The sequence below is a fragment of the Mastigoproctus giganteus genome, chromosome 3, assembly GCF_048544385.1.
Source record: "Mastigoproctus giganteus isolate SK-2022 chromosome 3, ASM4854438v1, whole genome shotgun sequence".
Taxonomy (NCBI): domain Eukaryota; kingdom Metazoa; phylum Arthropoda; class Arachnida; order Uropygi; family Thelyphonidae; genus Mastigoproctus; species Mastigoproctus giganteus.
Window position 1 is genome coordinate 74,795,172 of NC_143577.1, and position 24,151 is coordinate 74,819,322.

The following is a 24,151-nucleotide window of genomic DNA, read 5'->3' on the forward strand; positions in this document are numbered from 1 at the left end:
AGCTTTTTCAAGCCATTCAAAGCCTTAAACACCTCGATTAGATCACTTTGCAGGTGTCTAATTTCCAAATGCTGCAAATTGCAGAACTGAACCTTTTTTTGCTAAGAGAACCCCTTTGTTCTCCTCACCACCTTTGCCTTTCTCTGTAACCGTTTCAGCAGCTCAACATCCTTCCTAAAATGAGGCCTCCAGACCAGTATGCAGTACCCAAAGTGTGGCCTGACTACTGTCTTATACAATGGGATAATTCTATTTGTTTCCCATGTGGCACCTATTTGTTTCAATCCTGTGGAAACAAACAAGTGCCACACTGTAGGGAGCATGGAATTGCCAAAAATGTTCAGGTAGGCATCAGCATTCCTAGCTCTCTCAACACCACTAAAGATCCCAACATCACTAGGCAAAACCATGTGAAACAGTTCCGCACCATACCCCACCCTCCTCCAAACTTCACTGTTGACACAGCACACGCTGTCAGCCTACCAGAGTTCAGGACTCAACAGGACTTGTTCTTCAGGCATTGGCTACACCCATTAATCTCATTGAATAAGGTATAGCAAAATTTGCCTTCCACAGAACCTATTTCCAATTTCTATTTCTGTATGAACTAATTATGGTGTTTATTTCAAAATGCAAGATGAGATCACTGATTGCAGTTGATGTTTGGCTTGTGCAACACTGCTCTCCCATGAAAACTGAGGCTGTAGAGCTCTTTATGTAGTGCGATGTGTTAAACTTCTAGCTGATGCTTTGTAGAAATGTCTGATAAGATTATTTTACTATTCTTCCAAGTACCATCTGGTCATGTGGAGTGAGCTTGCATGTTCTTCCTACTGCTGTTACTGTAACACCTCAACTTCACAATAACACCACCAATAGCCAACTGGGAACAGTGCAGGAATTCAGCAACTAAACTAATCAACGAGTCAGCAATGTGACATCCAGCAATAACACCCCCTCTCAAAATCAGTCAGCTTGGCTTTACATGCCATGACAAGAGCAACTAATTTGTGTGGCTCACACACCTTCCTTACATACTGATCCAAGTCATTTATTCATCCAAGGTCCAATAGCAAATGAAAAAGGGGCATCTGAATACACTTTGGAAGGTTGTGTGTGTTTTTCTGTGCACACATATGCATGTATTCATATGCGTGTGCGCAAGCTGTCTAGAAGGAATCTGCAAAACTTCCCTTCCATTCCCTGCATGATTGAAGACTACACACTGAAAGCTTTGCAGACAACCACACGACTAGAAGAACTCATTTTGGGAAGGGGGGATTTTATCAGTGTGGCCCCCACTTCTAAGAAAAACAAACCCATTTCACAGAGATCAAATACACTCAAACAGAGGTGGTGCAAGGTCTTTGTCAATATCATTAAGGTGGTCTTACGAGTTCAGGGATACTGCTAGTTAGGGAAGACAAAGGTAATAGAGATGTGTTTATCTGAAGATATGGAACACTACCATACATACGAAGGCTATTCAATAAAGAATGATCATAATTTTATTTTCACAATGTATCTTTATTAATCATCCGTATTTTGATAGCTGTTTCAAAGTGATCCCAATTTGATGAAATGAACTCAAGAGACAGAGTTCATTTCATCAAATTGCCATTCTTCAAAAACGTAGTGGAAGCCATTTTTTGACATGCATTTCAGACATTAGCATTAGTTGAGGCATATGATGCAAGAAAGAAGCTTATACAGCATCAGCAAAAAAAAAAAAAACCTTCCCATTTCACCCATCCATTCGCTCCAAATGTTTGATTAGTTCGGCCTTTAATTTAAGCTGTCCACTCCTCCAACAAAAAAACGGAAGTTTGTTCCAGAAATCAATCATCCCTGGCTAAAGGCAAATTCCCACACATCTATTCTACAAGTGTCTTTCCTCAGTTTGAATTTATGTCCCCACAGGCGATTAATCCAGGCAAGAGGAAGAATAACATCAGCAATGAGCTTGCTCAAACCATTCAAGGCCTTATACACCTCAATCAGATCACCTCGCAGGTTCCTAGTCTTCAGACACTGTAATTTGCAAAACTTAAGCCTTTCTTCGTAAGAGCAACCCTTTCTTCTATTCACTAATCTTGCTGCCCTTCTATGATCTTGTTGCCCTTCACTAATCTTGTTGCCCTTCATTCCAGCAGCTCTAGAACCTTCCTAAAATGAGGCCTCGAGACCTGTATACAATACTCAAGATGTGACCTGACCATTGCCTTATACAAAGGGATAATCACCTCCTTTTCCCTACTAGCAAAATTCCTGTTTATTATTGCCAATACCCCATGATCTGCTCTGGAAGCCTGTCTGCAATGCTCAGAAAATTCAATATCTGATTACACAGTTACTTCCAGGGGTTAATGATACTCAGATGCTGTACTTTACATTTATCAATATTAAACTTCAATTGCCACCTCTCGGCCCATCTGCTCAACTTTTCTAGATCCTGTTGCAGTGGCATACTGTCATTGACATGCATTGAAGAAAATGAAGAATCGGAAAGCCCCGGGGGAAGATGAAGTTACTGTAGAGTTGTTAAAATTGGGAGGAAGAGACATAACACAAAAACTGGCAAGGCTCTTCACAAAGTGCATTAGAAAAGGTGTGATGCCTAAGCAGTGGAATAATGCAATCATAGTTTTGCTGCATAAGAAAGGAGATAAATCAGAAATTGGCAATTATAGACCAATTAGCTTGTTATCCCATATCTACAAGTTGTTCACAAGGGTCATTACTAACAGATTAGAAAGAATACTTGATGAGAATCAACCGAAAGAGCAAGCTGGCTTTGGGACGGGATTCTCAACTATGGATCACCTTCACGTAATATCACAGCTAATGGAGAAAGCAAATGAATATAAAACACCATTATGCCTGGCATTTGTGGATTATGAAAAGGCATTTGACTCCATACAGCATAAGGCAATGTTTCGGGCACTGGAAAGACAAGGCATAGATACTCCATATATTATGATTTTGAAGAAAATATATGAGAGTGCTACATCCTTTATTAGACTAGACAAAGACAGTAGCAAATTTAAAATCGAGAAAGGAGTTCGACAAGGAGACACAATATCTCCGAAGCTGTTTACTGCTGCCCTTGAGGAAGCTTTCAGAAGATTAGACTGGTCGCAGAAAGGAGTCAATGTGAACGGAGAGTACCTAAACCATTTACGATTTGCAGATGACATTGTGGTCATAAGCCACGATCCCAAAGAATTAGAGGAAAATCTTAATCAGTTATGCACAGTTAGTAAGGATTTTGGACTAAAGATGAATATGGCTAAAACAAAAGTAATGATGAACAAGTATGCCACGGAAAGGGAAATAATGATTGATGGAGCAGTAATTGAAAAGGTGGAGTCATATACTTATCTGGGACAAGTTATTAGCTGTAATAATGATAAATGGCTGGAAGTCAAGAGAAGAATAAATTGTGGATGGATAGCATTCAGGAAATATAGTCACATACTGAAGAGCAATATCCCAGTTTGTCTGAAACGTAAAATAATGAATCAATGTATACTCCCCACCATGACTTATGGAAGTGAAACTTGGGCACTCACCAAAAGAATGGAAGAGAAGCTAAGAACTACACAGCGAAGAATGGAACGAATTATATTGGGAATCAGACTGTTAGATAAGAAGAGAAACACATGGATTAGGAAGCAAACTCAAGTAAAGGACATTCTTATCAAAACTAAAGAACTAAAATGGTCTTGGGCAGGACACATAGCTCGAAGACATGATGACAGATGGACTAAGAAAATAACAGAATGGTACCCAAGAGGAGCTAGAAGAAAACCTGGAAGACAAAGGCGGAGATGGATAGATGAAATTCATGAGTTTTTGAGTAGTAAATGGATGGCCAGTGCTCAAAACAGAAGGAACTGGAAAGTTGCTGGAGAGGCCTTCATCCTGCAGTGGATTGAAAATGGCTGATGATGATGATGATGATGACTGTCATTAACAGCTCTGCCAATCTTCGTATCATCTGCAAACTTACACATTAAGCATGATATACCTTCATCAATATCATTAATAAATACAGAAAAAAACAATGGATCTAACATTGAATCCTGGGAGGTCTCCACTAATAGCATTAGTCTACAAAGCACAGTGTCCATTGATTACCACTCTCTGTCTTCTCCCACTCAACCATCACTTTTTCCATAATAGCAATTTGCCTCCCGATGCTGCACTGCTCCAATTTGTACAGCAGTCTTCCATTAAACCCAGGGGTCACATCTGGTGAGTATGGGCTTGACACACCTAGAGTTCTGAGCTGGATATCATCATTCTACTTTCTTGGTAATTCCCTTCTACTTTTGAAATACTCGTGTTCTCTCTCTCTCGCAGGATATTCCAAAATTTTTTTTTTTTGGCTGGTGCAGCATAAGCCTCAAGCTTCCTTGTACCATATGGCTAATAATAATAATAATAATGTTCAACAGTATCGAAAGCCTTCCTAAGAATCAAGTATATGTTATCAAAATTCTTTGCATCCTGTTCCTTTGTGACCACATCATAGTATCCAATCACATTAGTCAGACAAAACTCCCCCTTAACAAAGACATGCTGTGTCTGCACTATACACTGATGAGCCAGAACATTATGACCAGCAAGTCGTTATGCAAATCAAAGCAACTGCAGGTAAACTTTTTCTTTTAAGGGCACAAAAGGTGACATCATTGTACATGTTGGCACTGATGACATCTGCAGATTTACTAAGCAAGTACAGGTCAATGCTAAAAAAAGTAGTCGAGAGTTGGGGTTAAATTTGAGTGTCTGCAATACTGCCCAGACAAGATAGGAGGGAGTATATGATGAGAGCCTTGTCAATCAATTTGGACCTGGCGAGATTGTACAGGGCTCATGGGGTAGAATTTTTCTCAGTGTGGTCTGTGCTTGTTAATTGGAGAGATTGGTTCAACAGGGATGGGATACACTTAAATAGAAAGAGTGCAAGAATATTTGCTGATGCTATCGAGGCAACGTTAGGTGGAAAACTGCTAGCTTGGGGGGAATTCGCAGACTAATAGGTTAACAGTAGCCGCAGGCAGAGGTGGAAATGATTCTTGCACTAGTTCTATTGGAATGAGCAGCAGCCCAGAAAGCCAGTTGCTGGGGATATCAGGAACTGCTGGGGGTCATGAAACAAGTAAATACATGGGCTGTGTTAGAGTAACTAAGAGTAAGAACAGGTGCATGTATACTTATTGTTGGTATATCAGAGACTTGGTGCCACTCAGATATAAGGGATGCAACAAGGATAGAAAGGGAGGAGAGGGTTATGCTGTTAGTTAAGAAACACATAAAATCTAAGGAAGTGCATCCAGTTGACATAGATAAGAAAGAAGTGCCTTTCTTATGTTTATCATCAACAGTTTCTGCTCCACTTTGGTCTCAGTTATTACAAAATCATTTAGCTCACTGCCAGAGTTTAATACACTGCTGGCATTTCCCTCACTGAATAATTTATCATGTGTAAATGTAGATGCAAAATACTCATTCAATTTGCTAGCTATCTGAGCAGGATCATCAAAAGTAGAACCATCGACATCAAAAGTGGACCAATCTGATTCATCCCCTTCCTTTTAGAGTTTACATAAGTAAAGAACTCTTTGCTGTTTTTCTTTGTATCCTTTTCCAAAGATTTCTCTTAATCTGCCTTTGCCTGCCTAATGTCTTTTGTGACTTGATTACAGAACAGCTTATAATCTACCGCAGGCTTCTCTGTCACCTGTTAATTTATATGTATCCTATGCATTTTTCTTCTCTGCCACATCTCGTTAGTTCATCTGACATCCACTTATTAATTCTTTGACTGTTTCCCATTTAGAATTTGCTGTTGGTAACTTCATCAGTTGGTCCCACTGTATAGAATTTAAAAACTGCCTCAGACCACCACAGTCACCTTTATGAAAGCAAAAACTTTTCTTTTACCCCTGATGGCAGTTACCTGTTTGAGTGAATCCTACATCAGCACACTGTGATCACTGCCACCTAGTGGTTCCTTTTCTGCAGATTCTTAATGCACAAAAAATCACACTCCAATGCCTTTACATCTTTACTGACAACTGGAAGTGTTTTCCTTGCAGCTCCTTCATCCTACAGCTCTGACAATACAGGGTTGCATTGTCAGGGCTGTAGGGCTATTTGGAAATGTAGTATGAGAAATGTGAGGTCTCACATTATCATGATGCAGCATCTGCCGACCTACATACTGTTGTTGTTGTTATTTGGTTTTTAGGAGCATTAGCAACTAAGGCCATATTGCTCCGGGATATGCGGTGGTCATTCCCTGACCTTTCCGCATCCTCCGTATTTGGTGGTGACGGGCTCGAACCCCGGTCTAATCAAGAAGCATATGCTACGCACGGCTGCTCCTTCCCACCTGGCCACGGAGGCGCCTCGACCTACATGCAGTTGTGGTTGTTTGCATGAATGTGATCCCACAAAGTGTGCAGTACAGTTCTGTAGTTAGGTCCGTAACAGTGGTATGACATAGCACAACATGCTGGTAAACAATTCCTTTAATGTCAAAATCAGTGATGACTATTACCTTTCCTGAAAAAGCTACAACTTTTGCTCTTTTCAGTGTTGGCGATGACATGGACTTCCAAACAGAGCTTTGTTGCTTACTTTTTTTTTTTTTTTTTTTCGTTAGTTGTTGGCGCATCGGCTTCTGTGGCCATAATGCACCTCCCAAGGTTTTTGCACTACTCTGATCCAAGTCCAAGGCGGGATTCAAACCCTCGACCTTTGGGTTGCCAGGCAGGCACTTTACTCACCCGGCTAGCCCAGTTGGCTGTTGCTTACTCTCTGGGTCAAAATGACGAAGCCATATCTCATCAGCCATTATCACCTTGTGCAAAACATTCTTCAGTAACCATCCATTGCAGCTCCTGACAAACCTCTATGTGAACTTGCTGTTGTTGTTGAGATGTGAGTAGCCTTGGAACCCAGCATGCACAAAACATGTGTCATGTGCAAATGGTCACGGAGAATACTGTGCATGCATCCTACTAATATTTTCATCATCTCTTCCGGTTTCCTTACTGTTATATAATGATTTTCTGTCACGATTACAGAAGTAGTGTTTATGGTTTCTGTAATGACAGCAGTGGTTGGAGCATCAGGACCACCAATTTTTGTGATTGAATTGTCCATTTTTAGACATTATAAATCACCTGCAAGCTGTGCTATTTCGAAATGTAGATTCACCATAAACCACTTTTAACATTCATTATGCTTCAGCTGATGTTTTCTTTATACAGAAACAAAATTTTAGAGCAGTATACTATTCCTTGCATGTCACAACCATTGTTACCTACATAAAAATGAACAGGCATAAACTTGACCAATCACAAAGATCACACCATGCACATGAGTCAACTGAACAGTTGCTATGTGATGCAACACTGGTTTCATCTTAAATTCTACAGCTCAGCTAGAAATAGCAAGCAGTACAGTTATTCATGAAAAATTAGGATCATTCTTTATTGAACAGCCCTCATATATACATCTCAAGAGTTCTTGTTTGTGGCTGCAAAAGCCAGTATTGGCAAGGTGTGCTAAGGGTAGCATTGTTTCACCTGAATAGGAAGCTAATGCTAAGGAAACACACTTAAATAGTTCAAGCAGGTGTGTCAGAGTAGTAAATTATACAGAACACTTAATCTTAGCTGTGTCTACAGTAATGTAAAGGGCACTGTCAATAAATTGAATGTATTTGAATTTTTGGTTAGAACTAATGCTGGCATAATAGAGCTAACAGAAATGTGGTTTCACCCAGAAATAGGGGCTAATGAGTGTTTCACTACCATATATATTTAGGAGGGATACGGAAGACGGAAGGGATAATGTGGTCATTTGCTTATCAAAACGACCCTGAGCATGTACAGAATCTGTGTGGTGAGTTAGTTGACAGCAAAGGAGACTGGGAGTAATCTACAGATCATAAGATTGTGAAGATCACGATAAGCACCTCAACATGCAGATGTTGAGTGATATTTCAAATTGCAACTTATAGACTGGAGCAAGTGGGAAGGAAACTGAGCATAGGGAACAAAATTTTTAAATCAGCTAGATGATCATTATTTGTATCAGCATGTTAAGAAAAGTACTAGGGACAAGAATATTCTAGAACTGATCATCACTCACAAATGACATGATAGGGCTGGCAGTACAGGAACCATTAGCAGAGAGTGATCAGAGAATTTTAAGTTGAATGATGGAGAGAGGGGGGACAGAGAGGGGGGAGGAGGAGGAGAGGGAGAGGAGAGAGGTTGCAGTTAAAGGCAAGGGTATGGGTTTAATTTCAAGAAAAGAGACCAAAAGCTTAAGGTGCTATATGAACTCTCAGATAGCATACAGAGAAAATACATAGGAATTATGGAATACCTTTAAAGATATTTGCAGAAGCCAGGAATGCATAAATGCCAATAAGAAAACATAGCACGAGGAGCATATAAAAAAAAAATTAATAATAAGCTAGCCAGTTCAGTAGAGTATAAAACAATGTCATGGGGCAGTTACAGAATGATTAAAAACATTAAGGCCTATAAAAGCTAGACATTGAACTGTAATATGAGATACTACAAGGTTAGGTTGGCAACTGATTATGAGAAATAAATGAAGAAAAGAAGTTTTTCATGTATGTGAATACAAAGAATAAAAAGATGAAATCAGATACGACCCTTGCATAATGGGTGAAATAAAGTCTTAGATAGCCCAACTGACATTGCAGATGAACTGAACTTTAAATTGATTTTTGCAGACAAAAGACCATTCATCCATGATGAGGAGAATTTGTGTGAGTGAAACTGGGCAGTATGAGTTTAAACTTCACGCCATACAGAAGTAGTCTATACTTCTGTATATCGTGTATCACGACCTATAGCTGCTTTGTATATCACGACCTATAGCTGCAGTGAACAAGACTTGGATAACAAAAACAAAAGCCATGAAGAGGCCACGGTACAAGGCACATTAGACCTGAACTTTGAATCAATGGAAATCAGTCCTGTGGAGCAATAATTCATGCTATATGCTCTTCCAACCTGATGGATACATTTGGATATGGCATATACTTGGGGAACATTGGAAAATATTCCTCTACATACCTGACTGTGTTGTCCCAAATCCGAAGTTGGGAAAAAGAGGAAAGATCAGGGGAGGGGAGGGGAGGGGAGTAACCTATGGGCTACTTTCACTAATTGCAGTGCATGGAACCATGAATACTGCACCTTACACTGATGTTCTGAACAATTCTACATTGTAGCAATTTTATGACAATTCTGCAGTTGCAAAGCAAAGGACTGTGAACATTGTTCGAAGGGTATAACATCCAAATATTTCCATAGCTAACACAAAGCCCCGACTTTTTTTTTTTTTTTTTTTATGAAAACCCCAAACACGAAAGGTATCAAAACCTATAGTACTTAGTACCGTGCATGGGTTGAAGGAGAAGTATGGGGGAAGGGGAATGCCGGAAACTTTGCTCTAGAGACTAAACATGGGTTTCACCACTTCAAGCCTCCAACCCAACTGAACATCTTTGGGATGAAGTAGAATGAAGAATTAGGGAAAGACCATAACAACACTCTTTGTTAGTAGAGTTCACAAATACTTTGAAGAAAAAGTAAAACACAATAATATTATCAGCTTGCTACCAGATATTAACGGCCTCCGTAGCCAAGTGGTCAGGAGAGGGAGTGCAATAGCACATGCTTTTGAGTAGATCAGGGTTCAAGCCCCTGACTGCTAAATACAGTCGATCTGCCAACCCTGCACTGGACCAACATGGCAAATTATGGTTCATTTCCCTTCAACATGAATCGCTGAGGAGGCTTCCATCCTGTAGTGGATTGCTAATGGCTGCAGTTTACTTTACCAGATATTAGTATGTCTTCCACAACAGAGTGAAACAGTAATCAGGGCCAGAGGTAAGCCAGCACACTAACTAATAAATTAAATAAGTTAATTTCTTTGAATAAATGGATGTTCATAAGTCCCCATTACTTTTGGTAGGTAAGTGTATGGTAGATGACAAGACTGGTACACTACTTTTCTTGCAGAAAGCCATGGAATAGCAAAAAGGGCAGAAGTATGCATCAGGTAGAAACAGCATACAGTAAACCCTTGATTTAACGGACTAATAGGGGAGAAGGGGTGTCCGTTAATGCCGAAAGTCCGTTAAATCGAATGTAACCTGGGGGGGGGCATTTTTTATTGTTCTTAATATATAAAAAAAGCTTTAATACAATATACAGTACTGTACAATATAAAATTATGTTGCAATTTGGCCTTTAATTTATGGATATCAGAAACAGTTTGTTTTTTTTTACACCATAAATTTCACAAACACTTGCTACTGAGACGCCTTGTTCTAATTTCTCAATCAGCTCTAATTTCTGTGCCACATTTAAGTACACATGCTTTCTTTTAATTCCTCTATCACTTGATGCCATTTTAAATTGTAAGGATTGCAAAATTATTTAATAAATAAAGTCACAATTCAAAAATCACAGAAACACTCTGTATACAACCTGACCGCACGATAGCTTGAGGCAGACTGAGACCGAAACAAAGCAAGTTGGTAGACCTGCAGTTTAGTGTCCCAAATCATGTTCAGCTCGCAAGTCGCCGCCTGCTCTTATCTGTTATATGTAATCTGGGAAAACAGCTATTTGAACAAGTTTTCAAAAGGATAAAAAACAATTTCCTGACTACAATTTCCTGAATTTGATTATAAAAATAAAAGTAGGTAATTATCAAAACAATAATGGAAATAAGTAATTATTATTAATTTTAATTAATAATAACACTGAAGATATGTATAACCTAAAAAAATTAATATGGTTGAGATTAATATGTACATTACTGTATTATTATTTTTCCAGTCCGTTAAATCTGAAATCCATTATATCAGGGTCTGTTAAATCAAGGGTTTACTGTACTTTTATGGCTAGACATAGCTCACCATCAAGTAATCCATAATGCTACCAGAGCATTTTGAACTATGGCAGGGTGCAAGTCAGGCTGTGCTCCTTCAGAATGATTTGCACAAGCTTCTGTATGACTGGGGGGGGAAATAGCTGTTATGTTTCAATGTTGCCAATGTAAGGTTCTATATATGGGAACAAACACAAGAATAACACTGACACTAAAGGGAGTAGAGTAAAGAGTGTAAATGAGGAAGGAAACCCAAGCATTATACAAACCATGTGAAGATTACTTTGCATTGTAAGCATATGACCAGGAAGGAACCTGATGTCTTATCAACGACTTACTATACACGTCAACAATGAGACATTTAGACTATTGTGTTTAAGTCTAGAGACCACATCTAAAGAAAGATAATAAGCTTCTCAAAATGGCCCAAGATGGATGACAGCAAAGGGAGCTAACAAGACGAGGCTACAGAAGTGTGGGTTACAGAGCATGGAAACAAGGCAGCATTATGGGAGGGAGTGTCTAGTTCAGATGTAAACAATACTTGGGGGGGGGGGGTAAGAAGAAGCAAAATAAATGATGATGGAATCTAATGGATAGTTGTAATGGTACCTTCTGGTAGCAGGAAGAATATGATAATAGTGAATTAAATGTAACAGGTTAGTGCATTAGCATCATGTTTGTACGTAGTGAATTACCAAAAATGGCAAAAGGGCATCATTTTTATCGTATCTCATATTGTGAGTACCTTCACAACGAATTGCCTGGTATTGCACTACTTCCAATGAGTAATGCTTCACCAGTGGAGAAGACTATTGTCACTTATTCTCATTGGATACCAGCATTTTCGGTAATTCATAACATACAAACATGATACTAATGCACTAACTTGTTACATTTAGTGAATTTTCTATAAGTTGAGGCTTTAGCCATAAATCGTTTCAGTCTATACTGTTATATACTATCTGGAATCTCTCATATTGTGAAGTTATACTTCATAACTGAGTTGTCATTACTGCAACACCAAGGTACCTATCCACCTTCCGATGAGAGTCCAAAGAGCCATGAAACGGCAGTCTGGGTGATGGTATCCATTGAGAATAAGCAACAATAATCTTCTCCATTGGTGAAACATTACTTAGGTAGTGTAATACCAACTTGTGAAGGTATTCACAATATGAGATATGACAAAAACAATGCCCTTTTGCCATTTTCAGTAATTCACTATGTACAAATGATGCTAATGCACTAACCTGTTACATTTAGTGAATTATCCGTAAATAATTATCCATAAATCTTTTCAGATAATATTGAATATAAGTTGAACAGATAAGTTCCTGTGTCATTCCAGCTTCCTTGCATCTTATGGCCTTTACTAATAATACTAACAAAATTTTAATCCAGAAATATGTTACATTTTAAGCTATATGATAACTTGTTAATTTGTAATTATTTTTACCTGCTCCTCAAACTGAAATTTGTTGCGTTCAATAGCACGAATTTCATTAAATATTCTCTCTTGAGGACCCTCATCTTGAAGCATCTTTAAATACTGAAACACCAGTGTCAATATCTGTTAAAAATAAATAAATAAGAATTAGACAATGGTTTGCAATGTTTCATATTAATTTGATAATGAATACATGTGCAAAAAGTTACTGTCTAATCCCACTGAAATCACTGTCCTGGGGAGGAAGTTTGGAAATGAAACAATTCTGCTTTATCAGAATCAGCACATCAGAAACTCTAATAAACCTTTCAGAGAATGTCATTCATCCATTTTTTAAGAAATGTCTATTCACAGCTGCTATAATACTAGGAATATTACATAATAACAACCATTGTGAGATGGTTAGTTATTATGTTAGAGAGTTAGTTTAACTTCTGTTCCGGGTAAAATAATGGAGTCACTGGTTAAAGATGCATTGCAGGATCATCTAGACAAGACTGCAGCAATAATTCAAACACACCATGGGTTTGTTAAGGGAAAGTCTTGTCTGACAAATTTGATTGGTTATTATGATGTGGTCACAAAGGAACTGGATGCAAAAAATAATTTTGATATCATATACTTGGATTTCAGGAAAGCTTTTGACACTGTTGCGCATGGAAGACTACTGTACAAATTGGAGCAGTATGGTATTAAGGGTAAGTTGCTACAATGGATAAAAGGATGGTTAAGTGGGAGAAGACAGAGGGTGGTAATCAATGGGTGCTGCTCTTCGTGGACTAATGTTATTAGTGGAGTCCCACAGGGTTCGGTGTTGGGTCCACTGTTGTTTTGTGTATTTATCAATGATATTGATGAAGGTATATCAGGCTTAATGTCGAAGTTTGCAGATGACACAAAGGTTGGCAGGGTTGTTAATGACAGTAATGGCAGTGTGCTACTGCAACAGGATCTAGATAATTTGGGCAGATGGGCTAAGAAGTGGCAACTGAAGTTCAACCTTGACAAATGCAAAGTACTGCATATGGGTAGAAGTAACCCCAGAGAAACGTACCAACTGTGTGGTACCACACTTAAGGTGGTAGAAAATGAAAAAGACCTGGGAGTAATTGTGCAGTCAGATATGAAGTTTTCTGAGCAATGCAGACAGGCTGCTAGGGCAGGTCATGGGGTTTTGTCAATGATATATAGGAATTTTGCTAGCAGGGAAAAGGAGGTGATTGTCCCTCTGTATAAGGCAATGGTCAGGCCATGCCTTGAGTACTGCGTACAGGTCTGGAGGCCTCATTTTAGGAAGGATGTAGATTTGCTTGAGCGTGTACAGAGAAGAGCAACACGATTGGTGAGGGGAATGAAGGGATTCTCTTACGAAGAGAGGCTTAAGTTCTGCAAATTGCAGTGGCTGGAGACTAGACACCTGCGTGGTGATCTGATTGAGGTCTATAAGGCCTTGAATGGGTTGAGAACGCTGAATTCTGATGGGATCCTTCCACTTGTTCAGATTACAAACCTACGGGGACATAAGTTCAAATTAAGAAAGGATAGATGTAGAATAGATGTGCGGAAATTTGCCTTTAGCCAGCGGGTGGTTAATTGCTGGAACAAACTTCCATCTGTCGTTGTGGAAGTTGATAGATTAAATAAATTTAAGGAGGAACTGGACAGGCATTTGGAGGGAATGGTGTGATTTTTTTTTTTTTTTTGGCTGATGCTGCATAAGCTCCTACACTTGCTTTCTTGCATCATGTGCCACTACTATTACTACTACTACTACTATGACATTTTATTTTTGCAGTGCTTATAGAAATGACAGAAAAAAAAAAAAAAAAAGGAGAGGGTTAAAAATGATCCTTTGAACAATTAATGTTAGAAAAATAACAACTGCCATTCCATTAGACACATGCTTTTATTTTAGTTTGTATTGCAGCAATAACAGTTAACCTAGGAAAGAAAAAATTCAATAAAATACAGTATACTTTCAGAATAATGACACCTTTGGGGATTCAAGGTGCCATTATTTCAATTTTTCTGTTATCTAGCAAGTTTTATTTTTAATATATATACTGCAGAAATAATGAGGCTAAATAAGAAATAAAGAGATCAAGAATGCAATTTTATTAACTGCACATAAAAAAACAAACATGTTGACGATCCAATATTATATTCTGCCATTAATACACTCCTACCTATGCCAAATTCTATTTTCTTTATTACATCATTTAGTCTGTGTGGATAGCATAATGGTATCATCGCCATCCTCCCCACACTGGGTGGAAAAGGTCTGGATTTGAATCTCACTGATGACACAATGAACTTTTATGATCTTTTCACTCTATGGCTGAGTTAATTGGTCTCAAGGCATAGGCAGCAAGGTTTTTTCTCCCAGAATCTGGGGTTTTTATCCAGCAAAAGAGGCAAATCAACCAGAGAACACACAATTTAAAGACACAATGCTCATGTTTATATGAATTAATTTTCTCGGTTACCCTAATGTAACAGGGTAACCGAGAAACTTCAAAAGTTTGTCATTCACTTGAAAAGTTTGTCTAGTTCTGCCTTCAACTTATTAAAGTTTCTAACCTCCACTACAACAGATGGAATTTTCTTCCAACAATCAAATACCCGCTGGCTAAAGGCTAATTTCCACACATCTATTTTACGACTGACTTTCTTCAACTTGAATTTATGCCCCCTCAGGTGAGTAATCTGAGCAAGAGGATGAATCCCATTAGCATTGAGCTTGCTCAATCAATTCAAGGCCTTCTACACCTCAATTAGATCACCTCACAGGTGCCTAACCTCCAGAAGCTGAAATTTGCAGAACTGAAGTCTTTCTTGGTAACACCAACCCTCTGTTTCACTCACCAATTTCGTTGCCCTTCTCTGTACTCGTTCCAGCACCTCTACATCTTTCCATAAAATGAGGCCTCCAGACCTGTATACAGTACTCAAGGTGTGGCCTGACCACTGCCTAATACGAGGGGACAATCACCTGCTAGCAAAATTCATGTATAACATTGACAAGACACCATGAGCTACTCTTGCACCCTTCTTGCACCGCTCAGAAAACATATCTGACTGCACAATTACCCCCCCCCCCCCCCCCCCCGAGTGCCTCCGTAGCCAGGTGGGAAGGAGCAGCAGAGCATAGCACATGCTTGATTAGACCAGGGTTCGAGCCCGTCACCACCAAATACGGAGATGCTGAAAGGTCAATGAATATCCACCGCATATTCCCGGAGCAATATGGCCTTAGTTGCTAATGCTCCTAAAAACCAAATAACAACAACAATTACCCCCAGGTTCTTTTCATTCTCCATTACCCTGAGTAGTGTACCACCCAGTCGATATGTTATTCTGAGGTTACTGCTACCCATATGCAGTACTTTATATTTGTCAATGTTAAACTTCAGTTGCCACCTCTCATCCCATCTGCACAACTTTTCCAGATCCTGTTGCAGTAGTGTACTATCATTACTGTCCTTAACAACCCTGTTACCTTCATATCATCTGCAAACTTAGACATTAACCCTGATATACCTTCATCAATAACTGATAAATAATTGATAAATACCGAAAACAAAAATGAGCCCAACACCGAACCTTGGGGAACTCCACTAATAACATTAGTCCATGAAGAGTAGTGTGCACTGATAACCACTCTCTGTCTTCTCCCAATCAACCATTCTTTTATCCATTGTAGGAACTTGCCCTTAATGCCATACTGCTCAATTTGTACAGTAGTCTTCCATGTGCCACAGTATCTAAAGCTTTATATCATATCAAACACAGTATATGATATCAAAATTATTTTTTGAATCCAGTTCCTTTGTGACCACATCATAGTATCCAATCAAATTTGTCAGACAAGACTTCCCCTTAACAAACCCATTCTGTTCTGAACTATAACTGCAATCTTGTCTAGATGATCCTGCATCACATCCTTAACCAGTGACTCCATTATTTTCCCTGGAACAGGTAATTACACACTAACAGGTCTGTAATTACCCATATCACCCTTTGATCCCCCCTTTGTGAATTTGGGACACATTTACACATCTCCAGTCCATAAGGACCTCCCCTGAGTCCAAGGAAGCTTTCTTAATTATGGGTTTTCTTACTTCTTGTAACATAATTGGATAGATCCCATCCACCCCAGGTGCTTTTCTTATGTTCAATTTCAACAATTTCTCCTCCACTTTGCTCTCAGTTATTACAAAATCACATAGCTCCCTGCCAGAGATTGATAAGTTTCTGGCCTCCACTTCCCTACAGACCTCCTCTTGTGTGTTATAGGGGCGCATAGGCTTACGGGGCTATAGTGCGCCTATTCATAGGAAAAGGCTAAAAACAAAGTTCAGATGTAACTCTATTTTTATTACCAAGATCTTTTAGAATTTATGATATAGTCCAATTTTTTTTTTGATAAGAGAAAAATCATTGATGTTTGCATCCTCACCAATAATATGTCGTAGTGTCATTGGTACTTGTAATTTGTCAAAGAAAACAGGACGGATGTTCTGTCATGTTGACAGTTTCACTGTCAAAAGTGCTGAATAGTGTGGTCACTGAGGAGGATCCTCTCTTGTCAGTAGATGGAGGTGAGTCTGATATGTATGTCCTATTCGTGCCTGTGCAAGTACCACTTCTTCTCTTCACATTGTTTTGGCACTAGAGAGCCAAAGCTTTGGTTCCTGTTTTAATTGGTAGAGTTTATTATTGGTATTGGTGTGCCATAACTCTTTCCACTGTTCTGCTGTTTGTATGATATTATTATAGTCAGTGGATGGGACTGGGGCAGAGGTTAAATCAAAAGTTGAATTTTTGGCAGTTTCGTCAGTGATTTCATTCCCGTTATCCCCGAATGTGCAAGGATCCAGCAAAAGGTCACTGATTGATGACTTTCTTCAATTTTCAATAGGAAACTTCTGATTTGATTTAACACAGGGTGAACGTTGTAAGAAGAGTTTTGCACTGCTGTAACTGAGCTGACAGAGTCAGTGTATATTATGTATTTTACAGATGGGTAAAGATTCAGGTTTTCTAAAGCTAATTTTATTACATGGAGTTCTGCTGAGAAGCTACTATACTCAGTTGGAAGGGCAGCCGAAATGATGGTAGAAGGAAATACTGCCGCTGCTCCAACGGCTGAATGTGATTTCAAGCCATCAGTGTATACTGGCAAAAAATCAGCATATTTCTGAATATGGCTTGAATGGAGTTGTTTCACTTTGAGTCTTAGTGATGATTCTTTCCCCATTTATGAAGATAAGTATCACAGGTTAATTGAGGATGGGGGGGGTCTAAGGTGGTTGAGAGTAATTTATTACTTGTTGCCTATTGAAAATAGAAACATTCCAACTATGTGTTAATTCAATAAGACATACGCCTGCTGGTATTATTTTACTGGGTTTATTTCTGTAGAGATTTTGCAGTGGTGGATTAAAGAGGTATGGCTCAGAAGGACACTGACAGCCTTTGTATTCGGGCTGCATATTTAAGATGTAGTGTTTTCCTGCGGAGGCAATGAGGGGGCTCATGAGCTTCAATATATAAACTTTGGGTTAGAGATGTCCTGAAAGCACCAAGGGCAATCTGCAATGCACTATGCTGTATAGGATCCAGACAACGTAGTGTACTCTTTTGGGCAGAATCATATTGGAGCACCATAATTACCATATTGGAGCACCATAATCCAAACAGGATCTGATCAATGCTCTATATAAGAACAGAAAAGATGTATGGTCTGCTCCCCAAGGCAGGGCAGATAAAGCTCTTAGTATGTTCAGCTTTTTTAGGCAGGAAGTATGCACAAACAATGTGCTCAATGACATTTAATTTCCTATCAAGGATTAAACCCAATAATCTAATGTTGTTAACCACTGGAATGGTAAAGTTTGATATCTGAAGTTCAGGATATGTATTCATTTTACACTGATTACAAAAGTGGATTGCAACAGCTTTCTGTTGTGATAGACAGTAGCCATTAAACTCTGCCCACCTTTGGACTTTATTCAGGAATATCTGCAATTGCTGTTCAATGGATCTCATGTTCTGAGAATGGCAAGAAATAGAGAGGTCATCGGTGTAAAGGTAGGTCTCAACAGTATTTGAAGTTCTTCTGTGATAGAATCAATTTTAAGAGCAAAAAGGGTTGCACTCAGTAGACCCTTGTGGTACTCCTTCCTGTAAAAATGTCACAGAAAGTGAGTTGTGATATCGAACTTGGAACGAATGATTCTGGAGAACGTGTTATGTTACATTATTTGGTTTTTAGGAGCATTAGCAACTAAGGCCATATTGCTCCGGAGATATGCGGTGGTCATTCCCTGACCTTTCCGCATCTTCCGTATTTTGGTGGTCACGGGCTCGAACCCCAGTCTAATCAAGAAGCGTGTGCTATGCACTGCTGCTCCTGCCCACCTGGCTACGGAGGCACCGATTCTGGAGAAAGTTCCTAATGAATATAGGCAGGTTGCCTTATAGACCAAGGGCATGAAGGTCACCGAGAATGCCACGACACCAGGTAGTATCAAATGCCTTCTCTATGTCTATGGAAACCATAAAAAGATGTTCATTTTTTACAAAGGCACATTACAAATTGCAGACTCAGCTTTGATCATGAGATCTAAGGAGGACCTGTTCTTACGAAAGTCATGTGATTATTACTCATTAGGCATTCTGTTTTGATGATTCATACAAGTCGATTATGGATAATTTTTTCAAGTAATTTCCAAGGCAACTGGAGAGGGAAATTGGTCTGTAACTGTACTGGTAGGATCTTTTCCAGGTTTCAAAAAGGCAAGAACTGTGGCATGATGCTAAGAGCTGGGATAAATCTTTTCCAGAAATATTCAGTTACAGTAGACCAGCAGTATTTGTAAATTTTTGTCACCAAGGTTTTGTAATATGATATAACATATTACATCTGGCCCAGCGGCACTTCTGTGTGTTGAAGTTCAGAATATTGAAGAGGCTGGTTATACGAAAGGAAAGCTGAGGTTCGAAAGTTGATGGTGCACTGTTCAGTCTTGGTCTCTGGAGAATAAGTTGATGCCACAGAAACTTGGGCAAAGGTTTTGCTAAAGGCATTTTTAATGTCCTCAAAAGCAGAGAGTTCTTGCCCATTCCACAAAAGAATTGGTGAAGAGGTGGTTGGAAATTTACCAGAAATCTGCCTAATTTTCTTCCATATCAACCTGGAGTTAGTGTTTCTATTTATGGTAGATGCAAACCGAATCCAAGAATTCTTCTTGGCTTGCCTCTGAATGAGACGTGCTTTTGCCCTTAATTTCTTTTGTCGATAAGATTAGCTGTGGTTGGGGATCTACGAAATAAATTCCACGCTTTATTTTTTAACTTTATTGCTTTTGTGCATTCTTCATTCCAACAATAGTTAAGGTGCTGTCAGGACTGGGGATCTGACAATGGAATTGAATATTTAGCTACAGATAGTAGATGTGAAGTGATATAATCTGTGGCTTCATCTATCAACTGTGTTCATATAAATTTCTCATCTAGAGTGACAGCTGACTGAAATTTTGACCCAGTTAGCTCAAGAGAACTTCCATTTCCTGCAGGGTTTGGCTAATGGTGGTTGTGCAGTGAGTAGATCATAAATAATTGGAAATTGGTCAATGGCCTTGGGATCATCCATAACAGACCATTCCATGAATGGAAACAGAATAGGGGAGCATATCAAGAGATCGGTTGCAGAAGTTTGTCCAGTGGGTAATTGTATGTGAGTAGTGCATCAGTATTAAAGAATGATAAGGTTTTGCTTATCTGAAAAGGTTTCAATCAGTCAGCTATGCCTATCCAATTTAGTAGATTCCCATAATGGGTGGTGGCCATTGAAATCACCCAAGAGACAGACAGGGGAAGGTAGCTGTATTAGCAGGTTTTCAAGATCTTGGTAAGAGAAGGTATGACTTGGTGGGAGATAAATTGGTACTAATGCTAACTCAATCTGTGTTATCAAACGTACAGCAACAACCATACAGCCAACACGCTTGATCTTTTTCTCACAAACAATCCTTCTAAGTACACAGTCGAAGTGAGTGGTCCTTTAGGTACCTCAGATCACAACTTGGTGATTGTCTCTTGTCCAATTGAACCTTTATCTCATGGCTATTCCCAACCTCGTATTGTTTGGCATTACAAGAATGCAAAATGGGATAAACTGCGAGATTTCTTTGTTTCTTTTCCTTGGTCATATTACTGTTTCAAAACTTCTGATGTCCACATTTGCTCAGATCGTGTCAGTGAAATTATTCTTGTTGGAATGGAATCCTTTATTCCACACTCCACTTTAAAATCTCATCCTTTATCTAAACCTTGGTTTTCCAATAAATGTGCTAAGGCTGTTCAAGAGAAGAACGTTGCATATCGTAATTGGCTTGTTTCCAATTCTTCAGTTTCATTTTCTGCCTATACCAAAGCTCACAACAATTGTAAAGTGGTCATTAATCAGTTCAAACTAGATTTTGAACAGGCTAAGAGTAAAAAACTTGCTTCTTGCCCTAATGGTAGCCGAGCATTCTGATCTCTTGCCAAAGCTATTGGCCGCAACTTTTGCCCATCTCTGCTCCACCTCTGTCAAAACCAGATGGTTCTGTTGTCACTTCAGCCAAGGATAAAGCTGACCTGCTAGCATCCCATTTTTCTTCCAACTCATGTATTAATGATCTTGGTAAAACACCTCCCACCATTCCAAACACGCTCCATTCAATGCCTCCTGTGGTCTTCTGTCAAAAGGATATCAGAAGGATTTTGATGAATCTTGATGCTAAGAAAGCTCCAGGTCCTGATGGTATTTCTCCACTTGTTCTCAAAACCTGTGCTCCTGAACTTACTCCTATTCTTTGCCACCTTTTTTTTCACTTTCTTATTCCAAAGGTGTTTTTCCTTCTACTTGGAAATTTGCTCATATCCAGCCAATTCCTAAAAAGGTTAACAAGTCCCTCCCATCCAATTATCATCCCATTGCAATTACTTCTACTCTTTCAAAAGTAATGGAGAAATCAATTAACCAGTAACTATTAAACTACCTAGAAACCTTCCGTCTCAACGATTGCCAGTATGAATTCCATTAGTGTCGATCCACTGGTGATATTCTGGCTTATGTTACACATATATGGACAAATTCAATGGAAACGTTTTGTGAAACACAAGCAGTTGCTCTTGACATCTCAAAGGCTTTCAATCATGTTTTGCACAAAGGTCTTCTAAACAAGCTTCCATCTTATGGTTTGCCAACTGTTTTTTGTAATTGGTTATCCAGTTTTCTCCTGATCACTCACTGAGGGTAATGGTAGATGGTTCTCTGTTTTCTAACAGGAGAGACTGCTTCTACAGGGATGGGATAAACTTATTATTATTATTATTATTATTATTATCCATATGGTGCAAGGAAGCCTGAGGCTTATGCTGCACCAGCCAAAAAAAAAAAAAAAAAATCCGCATTACCCTGAGAGAGAGAGGGGGGGGAGAAAAAGTAGAAGGGAATCACCAAGAAAGAGAAGAATGATGATATCCAGCTCAGGACCCTGGGTTTGCCAAGCCCATACTCACCAGATGTGAGCCCCTGGAGTAACTTAAATAGAAAGGGTGCAAGAATATTTGCTGATGCTATCGAGGCATAGTTAGCTGGGTCGGAAAACTGATAGCTTGGGGGGGATACACAGACTAACAGATTAACAGTAGCTGCTGGCAGAGGTTAAAGTGATTCTTGCACTACTTCTATTGAAATGTAATTGAGCAGCAGCCTGGAAAGGAAGGCAATGGAGATTTCCAGGACGGCTGGGAGTCAGAGTGGAACAAATAAATACACGGGCTGTGTTAGGGTAACTAAGAGTAGAAACGGGTGCATGTATACTTGCACATACACCAATGCTAGGAGTATAGTTAATAAATTTGATGATCTTGAAGTGCTAGTCAAAACATCAAAGGCAGATATTGTTGGGATATCAGAGACATGGTGTCACACAGACATAAGCAGTGCATAACTGGAATTTCGGGAGTACAATGTGTATAGAAAGGATAGACAGGGCAGAAAGCAAGGAGGGGATTATGCTGTTAGTTAAGAAACACATAAAATCTAAGGAAATGCATCCAATTGATGTTGGTAAACAATGCAATGTTGAGTCTGTTTGGTGTGACATAAGCTGTTTGTTGTTTGTTATTTGGATTTGGTTTTTAGGAGCATTAGCAACTAAGGCCATATTGCTCCGGGATATGCGGTGGTCATTCCCTGACCTTTCCGCATCTTCCGTATTTGGTGGTGACGGGCGTGTGACATAAGCACTGGGAAAGGAAAAATGAGAGTAGGTGTGTGTTATAGGCCAAATGAATCTGATGAGTATAATGAGCAATTGTGCAGAGAAACAGAGTGAGCCAGTAAATCAGAGTGTCTTATAATGGGGGATTTTAATTTCCTAGAGATTGACTGGAATTTGTGGGTTGGTCACTCACACACTAGCAAGGCTTTTGTGGATTTATTGGATGATTGTTTTCTACAGCAGCATGTTCGGGAGGCAACTGGAGGGAGTAATACTCTTAATCTGATTATCAGTAGTGATTCTTCATGCATCAAGAATCTGCAGATAAAGGAACCACTAGGTGGCAGTGATCACAGTGTGCTGATGTGGGATTTACTCAAAGAAGTAACTACCATCAAGAGTAAAAGGAAGGGTTTTTTCTTTCATAAAGGTGACTACGGTGGTCTGAGACAGTATTTAAATTATATACAGTGGGACCAACTGATGATGTTACCAATATCAAATTTAAAATGCGAAGCATTCAAAGAATTAATCTTGGAAGCTAGTAGGCTTTTCATATCAACAAATAAATATTGTTCAAGATTTAGGCCTAAATGGATGTCAGATGAACTAATTAGACATGTGACAGAGAAGAAAAATGCATGGGATACATATAAATTAACATGTGACACAGAAGCCTATGAGAGATATAAGCTGGTCTGTAACCAAGTCACAAAGGAGGTTAGGCAGGCGAAGACAGATTATGAGAAATCTTTAGAAAAGGATGGAAAGAAACAGCAAAGAGTTCTTCACTTGTGAAAACTCTAGAAGGAAGGTTATCAATCAGATTGGTCCACTTGATATCGATTGTTCAACTGTCGATGATCCTGCTCAGGTAGCTAACAAACTAAATGAATATTTTGCATCTCCATTCACACATGAGGAGTTATTCAGGGGAGGGGGATTCCCAGAGGTGTATTCAACTCTGGCAGTAAACTAAATAATCTTGTAATAACTGAGAGTAAAGTGGAGGAGAAATTGTTGAAGATAAACATAACAAAGGCACCTGGGGTTGATGGAATCTATCCAGTTATATTAAAGGAGGCAGCAAAGGAAGTAAGCAAACCCTTAGCCATGATTATGAGAGCTTCCCTGGACTCAGAGGAAGTACCCATGCACTGGAGATGTGCAAATGTGACCCCAATTCACAAAGGAGGATCAAATGGGGAGACAGGTAATTACAGGCCTGTTAGTTTTAACTTCTGTTCCAGGGAAATTAATGAAGGCACTGGTTAAAGAAGCATTGCAGGATCATCTAGAGAAGACTTCAGTTATAGCTCGGACACACAGCATGGGTTTGTTAAGGAGAAGTCTTGTCTGACTAATTTGATTGGATACTATGATGTAGTCACAAAGGAACTGGATGCAAAGAATAACTTTGATATCATATATTTGGATATTAGAAAGGTCTTTGATA

At 39.2% G+C, this 24,151-nt stretch overlaps 1 protein-coding gene across 3 annotated transcripts in view; it reads right to left on the bottom strand.

Moving 5' to 3' along the window:
- The window catches only part of LOC150088086 (nardilysin-like), a 569,173-nt gene that overhangs the window by 301,198 nt on the left and 243,824 nt on the right, over positions 1-24,151 (bottom strand). For all 3 annotated transcript variants that reach the window (XM_090370567.1, XM_090370565.1, XM_090370566.1), the window contains exon 14: positions 12,425-12,538. In XM_090370567.1, coding sequence (XP_090226693.1) covers positions 12,425-12,538 — 114 coding nt within the window. The remainder of the gene's footprint in view (positions 1-12,424; positions 12,539-24,151) is intronic.